Source organism: Rhea americana, unplaced genomic scaffold (assembly GCF_003343005.1).
Source record: "Rhea americana isolate MKP2758 unplaced genomic scaffold, rheAme1 scaffold_183, whole genome shotgun sequence".
NCBI lineage: Eukaryota > Metazoa > Chordata > Aves > Rheiformes > Rheidae > Rhea > Rhea americana.
The window spans coordinates 1807504-1821617 of record NW_028185961.1 but is presented as its reverse complement, the minus strand read 5'-3'; the positions used below and the strand labels follow the sequence as shown (position 1 = coordinate 1821617).

Here is a 14114-nt window from a genome sequence, read left to right as displayed (position 1 = left end):
TCCTCCCTAACACAAGACATTCACAAATGGAATACATTTCAGAGATCTGGCACTTGCCCCTGACCAAAAATAAAAATAAAAATAAAAAAAATAAATAAAATTCTGCATACAAATACTTCCTCAGCCAGAGTAACTCAGAGAAGCCAGAAACACACAAGCTTACTTGCAAAGCGTACTGGGAACCTCCACTCTGCACTGGAAGCCTTTCTCGGTCTCTTCCACCACAAAGGCATCACACGGTTCATCTGCAGAGTCACCAGGGCCTACTAGGAAAAAAAAAAGAAAAAGAAAAGAGAAAAGGAAACCACCACCACCAAACTGTTTACAACCTTTATAAAGTTTTTATAAAGTACAATAGTCTCACAGCCATCTTCTCCCAAGGTTAAATAAAGGAACAAATAGACTCCCCTCAGTGGCAGCTAACTGCTTTTTATTTCACCTTACTACCAGCTCTGCAAAATGTAATAACTGCTTCTAAATCTGCCGTGCTTGGAGGCATAGAAAGGCAGTAGTTACAGCTCAAGTTTTCTCTTGGCTCTAGTTTGTACAACTCCCTGTTTGGAATGCCCTCTTCATGCACCGCTCTCCTAGCACGGTGGAAGCTGCCAGCCCATTCAGGGAATGCAGCAGGACTCTAAAGTCACAAAGGAATGAAAATAAGAGACACAGATTGAAAGTTTTGGTTCAAGGGTTCAAGTACAGTGAGTGTAATGTCTAGGAAAACAGGGGAATTCTCATACCCTCTGCAAGGGCCAGTTAAAGGCAAATCTTTCACCTGTGGGTCATTCAGTCATGCCTACTAACACTGAACACCATTTCCTCAGAAAGAGGAAGGGGTTGCTATCTCCTTCACAGCACAGATGGAGATAGATTTTGGTAGCAAGCAACATACTAGAGTTTTGTTTGGTCAACTGAAGAGCAGAGTAGAAGGGAGAAACAGGACACAGCAGCCTTTCTATTTAAAAAGCTAACAGGTGAACTTTCTATGCCCACAAGAACTCATGCAGAGCTACAACAAATATAACGTAGAGGCAAAAAGATGAAGTTAGGTCAATTCAGAACAGAAATAACTATGCCATAAAAATAGGCAACGCTTCCTAAAAGCCACATTGTAAGAAGTCATTTTTTTAACGGGCAAACGGGACCTCTAGCGAGCAGCCTCCCATCCCACTGTATCTGCAAATCATAGAATAGCTGAGGTTAGAAGGGACCTCTGCAGATCATCTAGTCCAACCTCCCCATTCAGGCAGGGTCACCTCAAGCAGGTTGTTCAACAGAAGTGCCKGTGTTTCAGTTTGTGCAGATTGCCTCTCATACTCAATACACACTCAGCAACCCGCTACCGAAAAGAATTACAGTTCAGGAACCCAGGGAAAACAGATCTACAAACTACTTCTTTTTTAAGTGGATCTCTTTTCAAAGCCAGAAAACATAACTAATAGTCAGCAGCACAGTCACTCAAAACAGCACTAGGTAGTCAGGACTGCGTGCTCTCTTTGATCAGCAAGATCATCCAGGACTAATGCAAAGCATCTGTCTACCTCATTAACACCTCAGTACTCCATAGAGGCAGGTCCTCGTGCCCGTAAGGGGTCCTCAGAGTGACACTCAGAGCTAACTGCGTCCCCTTTGTCTCCAGTGCACACTGTGGTCACCCCCACACATCATTCTTTACCTGCACAGAAGTCCTCTTCCTCTTCATGTTGGTACGCCTGTTCTTGAACAAGAGTCTTCCTGTAAATTCTTCCCCCAATCCTTATCAGGGTGGGACGTAGAACATCCATGGCGCTCCTCTTCCTAATGATGGCACACTACAGAAAAAGAAAGATAGCTCTGCCAGTTTATACCAAGGTCAGTTCTGAGGTTTCCCCATGGATTATTTCTAATGGGCATCGGGGAAGCAAGGAGGAAGCTCAGCAGTAAAGACTGAGCTACATCCAGAAGTGCAGTAAACTTCCAGAAGAGCAGTAACTCTTTCTGTGTGTACGTACAAGTGATTTCTAAAACATAATACCTTATCAGAACTTACATGGCTCAGTTAGATTTTCTCAGAACTTACAAATGTGCTTATAGTCAACTCAGAAAACACAATTAATTAAAAATAGGAAATTTAAGCAATATAATAAGTGTAACAAAACAGTGGATTCGACCCCCTTTAAGAAGATCAGCAACTGATTGCCACTCTCCCCGAAACCCACAATCTTTAATTGAAACTCACTGCAATCTGAACTAAATGGGCCATTTTAATATGATTCCAGACAGTTTCTCCTCCTCGTTATTTTTCATAGCTGAAGTATCAGCTGCAGGTGAAAGAAACTATAGGTTCTCACAAGGAATCCTCCAGAACACTGACCTCTCTCACAGATTCTGTCATCCTGCACCAGTTTCCTCTAAAAACGTAGCCCCAGCCACTCGCAGCTTGTCTCCGTTTAAAGAGAGAAACTTCCCACCACCACCACACTTCTTATCAAGAGATGTTGAGTACTCCCACTTTCTCCCGCTCCAGGAGACCATTCCTCTTCCCTGATAAAAACTATGGCTCAAGGCCCTAACATCTGAAAAGGGTCACGTTGAAGTGGGAAAAGAGTGGGGAAGACAGCTGGGGCCAGTTACTCCTCCAACTGTCGCATCTCCAGCTGCCAAGATCCTAAACACATTGGGCGGGGGGGAGGGGGGCAAGGGTGCACACATGCACCTGCAGAATGAAGTGAACCGTGCATGGAAGAGGACGAGGTGGGAACAGTGGAGAAAGGGAGAGCCTYCTGGGCACAGTTTTGCTATTTTGCATGGCTAAGGCAAAATAAAATAGCTTTATAGAGCTGATTTAACTGCCCATGTGATCTGTTTTGTAACAGCCTAGAGAAGGATAAACCATCGTGTTCCCATGAATCTATCCCTTAAAGATATTAAAATATTAAAAATGATTTAAGCCTAACGTAACACTTCTGCAACACCTCAGTGTATTGCATCATGCGGTCCTTGAACTGCTTAAAGCTTAGGCAGCACTTTTTTCACTGAAACAAGAAGTTCACCATGAAAAAATATGTTAAGCTTGAGACATTCCCCACCCTCCCCTACACTTCTGGCAGTCACTGCAAACTAAACATTAGAAATACGGGACACASTGTTCCACCCAAGAGAACATTTTCCAATGTAAAAGCAGTAGGATGATCCAAAGAACTGACACTGTCACGTGTCCAGATGCTTCTGATTTCCTCCGTAGTTGGGGCTCACCAAAAATGCTCATCGTGGGTATTTCAGGTTACCTTTCTGTTTGTAAAACGTGATTTTTTTTTTTTTTTTAAGAAGACAAAAATCCTCAGGAAAAAATCTACCTTCCTCGGAAAGTTTACTGAGAGAGAGAAAGAGAGAGAAAGAGAGAGAAAGAGAGAGAAAGAGAGAGAAAGAGAGAGAAAGAGAGAGAAAGAGAGAGAAAGAGAGAGAAAGAGAGAGAAAGAGAGAGAAAGAGAGAGAAAGCAGAACCTGCCCTTAACACTGAGCTTGCCCCAGGCGGGCTATCAGGCCGGCGGCCGTTGGCGCAGGCGCGCGGGGCCGTTACCGACCGTTGCCGCCCCCACCCACCCCAGGGCGCCACGCGCGGGGGGGCGGGGCGAGAAGGGAAGGGAAGGGAAGGGGCCGCGCGCGGCGGCGCCCGCCTGCCCGCCCCAGCATGCACCGCGAGCGCGAGCACGCGCGCCGCCTGCGCCAAGCGGTGCGGGCGCCCAGGTGAGGCCGGTGGGGCGGCAGCGGGAACGGGAACGGCAGCGGGAACGGGAGCGAGAGCGTCACTCACCGGGAGGCCGCTCGCTACGGCAGCCGGGGAGGGGCCATGGCGCGAGGAGGCGGGGAAGCGCAGGGAGSAAGCCGGCGCGGCGCGGTGGGGAAGGGCGCAGGCGCGGCGGCGGGGTTGACGCAGGCGCACTGGTGCCACCGAGGCTGCCACCCCCCAGCAGCGGTGTGGGCAAGAGGCGCCGTGGCGCATGCGCAGGACAGCCACACCCCCCCAAAATGGCCGACGGCGATGGTGYCGTGCCGCGCGACTTCCCCCCCTCCCCCCGCTAAAATGGCGGACGGCGATGGCGTCGTGCCGGGGGTAGGCAGGGCCCCGGCGCCGGCCTCCCTCGCTGCGCCGCTCCCCTCCCGTCTCCCCGCCTGCCTTTGTCTTTCTCCTGCCGCCGCCTTCCCGCTGCGGCTGCGAGCCCGGCGAAGCGCCGTGCCCTCGCCCCRCTGCCGGCTCGGGGCACCGGCTGCCGCCCGCCGCCTCGGTGGGCCTCGTGGCACCGGCCGAGCCCCTCAGAGGCAGATCCTCGTGATTGAGCAATTAAARGGGGTTTTGCAAAGTTTTGAGGCTTTAATCCTTCGGGTTTGTGGCAGGTCGCGTCTTTGCTCCGTGGTCTCTATCCAGAGCTGCGCTCCCRCTAGGCTCCTGCGGCGCAGGAGAGGGAAGGAAACCCGCAGCAAAGCTGTCCTTTGCGTAAGGAAAAGCTTGCTGCTTTTGTCTTTTTTCCAACAAGAAAACGCCGCAGGGATAACTCGGGTATTTAATCCGACCCTGGAGCAAACCCCCAGCACCGTGCTGGGGAGTACGTGGTGGTTTCACTTCACAGGGTCGCTCACCCCGCCGCCTGTGAAGAGCGGCGCGCGTCTAACCCCGCCGACCCTGCGCGTCACCCAGAAGCGTCTAAATACGTTTTCAGCAAAACACCAGCTTGTTCCAGAAYGTGTCGCTGGGCATGCCAAAGCCACGTGAAAGGTTTCTTTTTCACAGGCGTGCTTCTTCGCAGTCTCCTGCGTGCCTCGGAGTGAGCTGCTGTGCTGTTTTCTGTTATACGCAGTAAATGAAACAACCTTGACCTTATATGACAAGCTTTTAAAATCCATTTTCTCCGCTAAAGCCTTGTGCCATCCAAAGCCACTGTCTGCATAGCCTAAAAGGTCTGCAGTAATGTATTAAATAGGTAGGAAAAGTGGGAAGTGCTTATAAGTGGTTTGCAGGAGTAGCAAACACTGACACTTCTAAATGCCAAGTGGTAGCTTTTATTTTTTATTTTTTTAACAGATAAGTATTTGGCAAATTTTAAGCACCCTTATGATAAAGGATACAGACGTTACCTCTTAAATTCAGGCTGAGAAAAGGATATGCAAGAGGTGACTGGATCAGCAGTTCTAGGTCAAATTCAGTATTCTGAAAGCAAAAGGGCATCTGGAGCAACACACAGAGCAGTTGCTGCAAGTATGACCTGGTGTTGCTTCATATAGGAAATGGCATTGGAACTGGCAGTCCTGCGGGTTTCCAGGTTTTATGAGGGAGCAGGATTTTTTCCGTGCTTATACCCCTGGAAACAAGGCCAAAAAAAAAAAAAAAAAATCTGTGTGCGTCTGTAGGGAGTGGGAAAACAGCCAAGCAGCTGAAGGCCAGTGAATTCAGGTCTGTGACCTGTGCCAGGTTATTTTTATGCACTCCAATGATCCTGCTAAATTCCCAGGCCCCCTTGTCCAAGGGTCAGAGAATGGGTTACCTTCCGTTTCTGGGTGCCACCGCGTGGTGCAACAGCTAACTGCAYCCATCCGCAGAGCCTGGGGGAGGTCTCGGTGGTGCTCCTAGCTCCAGGTGTCCCAAACGTGAGAGGCTACCTTCAACCACTCGCGGGTGCTGCTGAGGCTGCAGAGCGGGGGTGGCAGCCTTTCTTTTTGGCTCCTTCTGAACCCTTTCTTTGTCTGCTGCGAAATAACGTAYGTGGTCTCTGGCTTCGTGCCCTCTCCTTTAATGTCTCTCTGTGAGCAACTCATTGGGAAACTCCAGCTCAGCTGCTGGAACGGATGTGTGCAGATCCCTGGGCTCAGCAGCGGTGCCCTCCCTGCACCTGGGCCCTTGCTCCTGGCTGCGGAGGACGTCGCCGCCCACGCAGCGTGTTTGAGACAGGGATGCGGGGTGACGCTTTGTAACCTCGTTCGTGCTGATAAGCACCAGTCCACTTGACACCCAGGCCCAGAATTACGGAGCGTCACTGCCAAGACGCACTTCCTGACTCYGCTTTGCTTCCTTTTCATTGTTTCAGGCTAGGACGGAGTGAAATGGCAGCTTCTTCTTCATCCTCTTCAGCTGGCGGAGTCAGCGGCAGCTCTGTTACGGGATCCGGGTTTAGCGTCTCGGACCTGGCGCCACCCCGAAAAGCCCTCTTCACGTATCCCAAAGGAGCCGGAGAGATGCTGGAAGGTGATTGCGCTGGCTGACTTCTAGCCCCCTTCCCSACTCTTCCTGTTGCGCCGAGAGCTTTGCCAAGCTTGGGACCTCAGTGCCATTTTAGACTGTACCTGGCAAAAGCTGGAGGGAAGAAGGAAACACTAGGGCTAGGGTAGGTCAGGTAGGGCTAGGGTTTTCCCATGGCCTGACTTGCAGCCCCAGTTCCCCCTCCCTCCAGTTACTCACCAGGAAGTGACTTTTCTCGCAGTCACATGGTTTTTAGATCTATGCAACACTTCAGATGAGGAAGCGATATATATTCTACCTGAAAGGGAACATGTCAGTGTTAATCGTTCATTGTTAGCTAATCCTTTGATGTCAGGCTGGAATTACTGTAAAGACAGCCCAGGCAGTTTTTTTTTTTTTTTTTTTTTTTTTTTTTTTTTTTTAAGCAGAACATGTTCTGGGGTTGAATTTGACCAGGCTCATACAGAAGACAGCTTACATCTCTGCTAGCCAGGAACCAACAGGCTTGCTTCGGCCTCAGCTCGAATTAAGACCTTGCCGCCGAGGTCTGTGAGAGTGGCACAAAGGGCTCTCTCAGAGATAAAGGCTCTTGACGGGGAAGTTTACTTGCAGGCAGTTCTTGCTGTCTGGCCCTGCGGCACAAATGCAGCAACAAAAGAGGGCTAGACCTCTCTAAATTTTCCAGGCTGAGCATGTTCGCCTCTTGAGGTCACTCCTGTCTGGGGTGTTTTCCTGGGGAAGAGACGCTTTTCTGATGCCTGAGRGAGGCTTTCTTCCAGAGCTGTTATCCACCTGCAGCTAATGCGTAGAGCCRCCCAGAGAGGACCAGGACCCCAGGCCAACACAGCATCTTGCCTTTGGGTACCCCAGCCATGCCGCCTGCTTGGTTAGGGTTGCCTGAGGAAGGGCTCAGAYTAAGAGACCCAAATGTGTTGAGACTGCATGTTCCCATCTGAGCAAGGTTACCTCTGTCTGAAGTGCACGTGGTCTGCATGGGGGAGGAAGGAAAGCCGTCGAGATGACATGTTGAGCCAGAATCTGTCTGCTCGTCTTGAACTTCCTGTGCCGCATTTTTGACTGTTGAAGCCCAGAGTTCATTCRGATGGCTAGGGCTGGTACATGGATGTGCAGTGAGACATGCATCAGTTGACCATGGCCCTCTAGCTCAGAAATAACTGTTCCAGTAGATATGTGACCAGAAAGATGAGCTATGAACRTGATCTCACAGCACAGGGCAGCTGCGTACTGATCACACTGTTGCAATGAAGGTTGTTATACGTTAGAGTCCATATGCCAGTCTGTTGAAGTAATTATGACTAAAGACTTGATGAGCCCTCAGAACAAATTTAAAATAATGAAGTACTTCATGTTACCAAGTAGACAGGCAACCGTTCTTCACGAGAGCCGTTTAGGCTAGATGGCCCTGCTGAAGGCRAGTGGGGTGTCAGAGGAGAGGAAATGTAGCTGTCTCTCACACTGGTAATGAGTRTTTAAGTAGTATTTGTTAGGTTTGGAAACAGCACAGTGCAGCATTAGTGTAGTATTTCAGTAGTTTGCAAGAAGATATTCTGGTCATGGTGAAACTCTGATTATTCCCTATTACCTGGAGTTCAGCTTTGGGATTGGATCGTCCAGACCCAGTGCCAGGGTCTGTTGCTACCAGTAGTCTTTGAAATTGCTTTTCTTTGTTATCTTTACAGCATGGAGCGTTTATCTGCTTTTGCCTCAGACCAACCTGCTTGCCAGTAAATGGCAGTTCACTTCTCTTGGGTGGCAGCAACAGTTTAACTCCTTTCCTGTCACAGTAAGCTTTAAGTTAGCGTTTTAACTTCTGAGATAAAGGTGATATAGCCGTTCTTTCCTCAGGCAGTTAAGAGTGGGCTAGCTGGTTTCCTTTTCAAAAAACCCCTACTAACAGACTGGGTTTTTTTAATTCATATTTCAACTATCTCACTTTTTTTTTTTTTTAATAAATCCTCGGGGCGGGGGGGTTAGAGGAAAAAAAGTAGCATARACCACATTAGTATTTGGCACACCGTTAGGTGTGTGTTTCAGATTGCTCTATTTCCAAGATAGCTGTGTGATCAATTACTGATTTAGATTGTAAGACACAAACTATTTGAAATCCCTTATGCAGGGTTATGGTCTAAGCCTGTGGGAATCATAAAGCATCATGAGGACACAAACATCTGAGTCCTGAGGGAATCAGATTGTTGTAATATTAGCTGTCTTCCGCTTAGCTTACCTTCTATTTRAAATGGACTAATATTGATTGACGGAGGGAACGTGCCTTAGTGTTTGTAGATTTGCAACCTTACTGCAAGCAAAACCTCTGTGCCAGTCTGACAGCGCTATACAAATTATTCAAGCGAATTAAAAAAATGCAGTGGCAGAGCACGATCATTCACGTGCCTCAGAGAGGCCAAGGCTTGAATAACTCAGCTGCGTCCAGCGCGCGAGAACCCCCTTCCGYGGGGCTCTGCCGGCAGCCCGCAGTCACATCCCGCGGCGCCAGCCAGCTCTTTGTATCGCTATTTGTTTGCTGCTGGCCACCACGCAGGACGTGTCGCTGTCTCTGCCCCTGCTAGGAGATTAGCTAGGGAGACCGCTCCCCCCGAACCGGGCAGGCGCAGGGATTTCAGCTACCTGCGGAAGGGCGTTCGTGCAAAGCCTCCTGCCAGGCTGGGTACGAGCGGGCACGGATCCGCTCCCAAGCCGCAGTCGTTCACCRCAGGGAGTCCTTTACAGTCATGGAAAAATTCATCCTGCTCGGGGCTGGTTTCCCTCCCTCCGTYGGAGCAGGTCCGGTGCAGCTCTTGGCCTTGCGGTTGCACCACAGAAGTTGCGAAACTTGAAACTGCATCGGTTCTGTTTTCTCTTCAAAAGCCAATACGGTTTAATTCCAGAGAGGAGATCTCGAAGCGCTCTGTGCCCGCAAGGGTTAAGCTGCTGGCACTTGTTACGTGCGAGCTTCAGTTGTTGGCTTTTCAGCGTTATTTTTAGAAACGAAGGGGGGACGTTGAGCTTTTTTGTAGAGCACTTTTTGCACATCCTCTCAGGCCGCGAGCGTCACCGACGCAGCTCCGTGCTCGTGTGCAGCAGCTGCTGCAAACCCAGCAGAGCCTCGCAGGTGGCCGTGGCCAGGGCCAGGGATCCCAAAGCTCGTGCGATCTCCGTGCCAGGGCCGCTTCACGTGAGCGGGAGCTGCCGGATCATCTTAGCGCCCAGCTGGGGAGGGCTGCCCTTGCCGGGCTGCCCTGTGCTCCTTGCAGGCCTTGCCCAGCTGCGATGCCAGAGCTGTCTTCTCGTCTGCGAGCAGGTCCCTTCGCTCAGCTCCCCGGGGAGTGGCGTTACCTCCCACGCGTGTGCTCTCCTCTGCTCGCAGCCACAGGAGACCCGGGTACGAGGTTTCCTGGGGCAGGAGCGTTACTTCCCTTGCCTCAGCCCTTTAGCCCTCGCTGTAGACTATTCAAATGAGTGCTGCTCAGGAAGGAAGCGTGGGCTAGGCGGACCAGACTTTCTCTCGGCGTGCTGTGCTGCCCGTCGCTTCCTACCTAGTGAAGAGCCGTTCTCAGAAACGACGGCTCCCAGGTTGCATGGCCGTTTGCTCACCCCAAGGGGCGCTGGGAACCAGCCAAAGCCCCGGGCGAGACTCGAATGCAGGGCCCCATGGCCTAGAGACCAAAGGGCTGCACGTTCCCAGCATGGGAGAAGGTATCTAAAGTAGCTAAATGGGGAAACCCCCGCCTCAGCCATAAAAACAGAAGGTCCGCAGCACTTAGTGAAGACTGCTAAATCATAAAGCTCTCAGGACAGATTAAACCACCTCYCTTTTTCTGCTTACAGATGGCTCAGAAAGATTCCTCTGTGAATCTGTCTTCAGCTATCAGGTTGCATCTACGTTAAAGCAAGTGAAACACGGTAAGCTCTCAAACATCTTACGTTCTAACTGCATGTTGATCAGGGACGATGCACAGAGAAAAGGCTGACGTATTTAGGGCCCCAACCACAGAAAAGCAGAATGGCCTTTTAAGTTTGTGAATTAGCATTAAGTCAGGCTATCACCCGAGTCCTGTTGCAGGCCCTGTGCAAAACGAAGGGAACCCACACAGTCTGGGTGGGAACAGGCTGTGCATTTATTTCTAAGCTTGTTTTTCCATCGCTCTGTACTGTGCTGTCTTCACAAGAGGTGAGGCCAGAACAGGAGGTTATGGGCAGGAAACGCCCATGTTCTGCTCCTGGCCCAGCACTGACTGTCTCTTTGGCCTTGGGCAAGTCACTTGATCTTACCTTTGTTTCTCTGCTGAGCCCTCATGACACTGGCAGGGTCAAATAAGGTTCCAAATGTGTTTTGAAAATGGAAGCACCACCTCTCTGCACAAATAGTGTCTGGCATGGTGTGACAGGACTGACTGCACCGGGTACCTGCCCCAGAAAGAGCCTTATGGATAGTTCAAACTTTTGCTTCCCTCCTGAGATCTTTGCCTGTGGTGTCTRTAAGCGAATGATGGGCTTGATTGCACAGCAGCTTTTATTCTCAAGGTATTGGGCAGAGCTGGAACTCGGCGCAAAACCACATCTGTTTCTGAGGGTCACATCCTTTCTGGTCTCCACCCCTTGTCAGCTAGAACAGGCGTTTCCAAGTGCTGTCTTAAACGTGAGATTTTTGCTGTCCTTCACCACTGAGGGTTCCCCACGGGAGGTCTCAGGGCACGCAACAGCTTGCAAGGCTCTCGTTACACTTTAGCCAGGATCTTGTATATCTGAACTGAAAAGCGAAGCTGAACTTCAGAGCCCTTGTTTCCGCAGTTGCAGTGTTGCTACCAGAGGCTGCTGCACAGACTGGCATCCTAATGAGCAGCAGCTTTGGAAACTGGTTTGCGGAGCGCTGATTACCATCTGTAAGAAAGGGGAAAGGCTTAAAATAAGCTCAAGGTCACCATTTTTTTGTTTGTTTGAGACTTCCCCAAAGTACCTAGTTGCAGGAGATGATGCGAGAACAGTCCCTCTTCTTAAAAACACCCATGCTCTGCTGCTGCAGGAAGCATAAATAACGTGCATTTTATGTTGTGTCTTTTGCTAGTAAGTCAGCTAGTACAGGGCCATTTTCCCAGCAGTTTGCTAATCTATTAGGTTTTCAACGGAGTCGAGAGAAAAAGGGCTGTACTGATCTCTGTACCACTTCAGCCAGTTTAATCAAACGTGGTCCTGGTGCGATAAGCATAACCAGTTTTAAATAAAGCTGAGAGCAACAAGTTGTCTTGGGGAACCCCAGGGAGGCAGCACGTTTCTCCCCTCGGTGACATTTGTGTCATTAGCATGGTCTGACTACAGAGCATTTCTTCTGCTGTCACYCAGCTCCTTCTCAAAGGTTGGACGTTAAAATGAAGAGGTCCTCACACTGCACCCCGCTCCACGTTGGGCTCTGTGCAGACCAGGCGTTCTCTAGACTTCTCTGTTTTTTTGCACCAAAAGCGTTGAGGCACAAAAGTGGCTGAAAATGTTCATGCTAAGGAAATGAAYGTCCTGCTGGTTTCGGTGCCTTATGCTAATCAGCCTTTTGCTTCCCTGATAAAACTTGAATATACGCGGCACGGGCAGGGATGGGTAAACACAAATTCAGCATCGGACGAGGCAGAAGAGTCTGTCCCTGTCCTTGCTTTCCTGTATGATCTGGTGAGGTCGTCTCACCATCTGCACCAGGGTATCGTGGTCAGATTAGTTTGGTGGGGGTTATTCTACTGTCCRTTCCCCATTGACAAGGTGAGAATTTAAATGTAATTAAAAGGTTTGCTTGCTATGTCACTGCAAACCACAGTTACCTTTGAACTTCTTGCAGATCAACAAGTTGCACGGATGGAAAAACTAGCCGGTCTGGTGGAGGAGCTGGAGGCAGACGAGTGGAGGTACAAGCCAATAGAGCAGCTCCTGGGATTCACCCCCTCCTCGGGCTGAACGCGACTGGATCACTGCTGTCAGAGAGAAGAAGAAAAGCACTCTCTGGCCTGATTTCAAAACACGCGGCCACGTATCTGGATGCTCRCAGCTGCATCAAGGGGATTGGGCTTTTAAGTTTACAGTGGGGATCCCCGTTACAGCTGTCAGTAAATTGAAATTACAGAAATCTGAGTCTTTTGCAGCATAACAACCTGGCAGGACTCGGTTTCTGTAACTTGCAAGGTAGGATCAGTTTTAAAGAAACTGGAGAATAACCCAGTTGTTTGCAGGGAAGGGAAGACTTAAAGTTTGGGCAAGACTGGGCTGGGGGAAGGCAAGCCAGTAACCTAGCCTGACCTTTCTGCAGACCTCCCAAAGGAGCGGGCAGGTTTGAAGGGCCCGGTGATCTGTCGGCAGATCCGTGGGACACGCGCGTCTTTGCCGCTCAAGCCGGGCCTCTGTYGGGCGCGGATACGAAGCGGGACAGAGAAGGCTCCTCCGTCCTAGCCGTGGTTTTTGCAAATGAATAGGAAGAAAACAGTCCTCGGTCGGTTCAGAAGGGGCAAGCGGAGACGCGTTCCCCAGTGGTCTCTCCCTGTGTTGCTGAAGCCGTTTTATCTTCACGGCTGTTGCTCTTTTGTCTGCACTGAGAGTACTGGTAGGACACTGCTCTTTAGTGCAGATGCTGTAACTTTAATACTCTTTTCCCCTTTGTTATATACTAGATTGTTCTGTGATAATAAATGGTTTCAAAGGCAGATTTATTTGTCTTTTCAAAGCTTGGTACGTGGGTCTGAAGAAAGGAACAATCGTTTATTAGGCAACATGGGGTTTTATGAAGCTTAGGGGCACCTTTGCTGTTACAATGGTAAACTTGTAAAAATGCAGTTTTGAAAAAAAAAAAAATCCTCCAAAAGAAACCAAACCTCACTTGCTTTATGCTCAAAGGGGATTGATTTAAATCAGATCTTAATCTTGGTTTAACTGAGCAAGCAGAAAACCCTYATTTAAATCCATCCATTTTAATCATCATGTTTTTCTTTTGTACTTCAGCTCTATTCTTAAGGGGAACTGGATTTCCATTTTCTGGCATAACCATTTCAACATGTTTATTTTTTACAGYCTTAGTACTACATTTTTGCTCACCAGCAGGGGTATAGGTTCTGGACTATATTTAAGCAATTGTACAATTTATTAATCTATCKAGATGCCCGATTTTTCCATTTTCATTATCTTAAACAGTGGCAACTGACTCACTCTTTATTTACCAGCTTATTTATTTTTTTTAAAAACTCCTAAATTCAGCCCTGCCACATCCGAAAGTAAGGAGGGGAAAAGYATCTAAATACATTTTCTGTTGATTGCAGTAGATCAATGTGTTCTAGTATTGAGGGCCAGCTTTCCACTCTCCAAAGCAACGGGCTGAGATTACCCTGAAACCGTTTACGGAGGTTTTCACCGAACGCTGCAGCTCAGCTGGGCCATACCCCGCGCGCCCGCCCTCCCTCCCTCCCTCCCTGCGCGGCGCAGATAATCTCATCCCCCGCTCCGGATTTACGCTGCTTCGGGCCAAGGGGGGCCTTGGCTATCGCCCGCTGACGCGGGGCGCGACGGCTTTCTGCATTGAAACTTCGCTTGGGACGGGGTTATTTCGGAAAGAGAAGCGTATTTCAATTTCAAACTTGGTTTAAACCAACTAATTTTAGCCCCKCTTGCTCCAGCCATCTCCGCTAAACCTGCCAAGAATTCCTCCGTGTCGCGAGCGCGGCGGCCGGCGCAGGAGCGCGGCGCGGGGCGAGCGCCGCTCCGGACCCTACATGGCTCGCGCGCGTGCGTGGGGCACCGAAATAGCTGGGGGCGGGGAGCGAGGAGTTCACCGTGTGCAGCCAGGCCGGTGCAAAAACATGTTGTTGTTGGTTGTTCCCTCCCTTCCCTGGCTCCGTAAACACTTTGTGCAAGGCAGGGA

The 14114-nt window shown here is 49.8% G+C and overlaps 2 protein-coding genes and 1 long non-coding RNA gene across 8 annotated transcripts in view; 1 reads left to right on the top strand and 2 right to left on the bottom strand.

Moving 5' to 3' along the window:
* Nucleotides 1–3927, bottom strand: part of ASCC1 (activating signal cointegrator 1 complex subunit 1) — a 38172-nt gene extending 34245 nt beyond the window's left edge. The window contains exons 1-3 of one of the 5 annotated variants that reach the window (XM_085302056.1): nucleotides 3794–3927; nucleotides 1676–1811; nucleotides 164–266 (exon numbers count right to left, since the gene is read on the bottom strand). In XM_085302056.1, the coding sequence (XP_085158182.1) occupies nucleotides 164–266; nucleotides 1676–1784 (212 nt within the window). In that variant the 5' untranslated portion in view covers nucleotides 1785–1811; nucleotides 3794–3927. Of the gene's footprint in view, nucleotides 1–163; nucleotides 267–1675; nucleotides 1812–2218; nucleotides 2254–3185; nucleotides 3374–3793 lie in introns of those variants that run through there. The other 4 variants (XM_085302057.1, XM_085302055.1, XM_085302053.1 and 1 more) reach the window with 4 other exon arrangements.
* ANAPC16 (anaphase promoting complex subunit 16) lies at nucleotides 3606–12906 on the top strand. Of its 2 annotated transcripts, XM_085302058.1 has the most exons (5): nucleotides 3606–3726; nucleotides 6060–6217; nucleotides 10058–10132; nucleotides 12051–12117; nucleotides 12516–12906. In XM_085302058.1, the coding sequence occupies exons 1-5, from the start codon at nucleotides 3671–3673 to the stop codon at nucleotides 12676–12678; spliced, it is 519 nt and encodes a 172-aa protein (XP_085158184.1). In that variant the 5' UTR covers nucleotides 3606–3670; the 3' UTR covers nucleotides 12679–12906. The 2 variants fall into 2 exon arrangements, with proteins under 2 accessions (XP_085158184.1, XP_085158185.1); XM_085302059.1 differs by having other exon boundaries at nucleotides 12051–12906.
* On the bottom strand, nucleotides 10324–12110 carry LOC146597485 (uncharacterized). The gene is made up of 2 exons (XR_014895495.1): nucleotides 12034–12110; nucleotides 10324–11110 (listed from the first exon to the last, which is right to left on the bottom strand). It is a non-coding gene; the product is annotated as an uncharacterized LOC146597485 (long non-coding RNA).
* Nucleotides 12907–14114: the final 1208 nt, after the last annotated feature.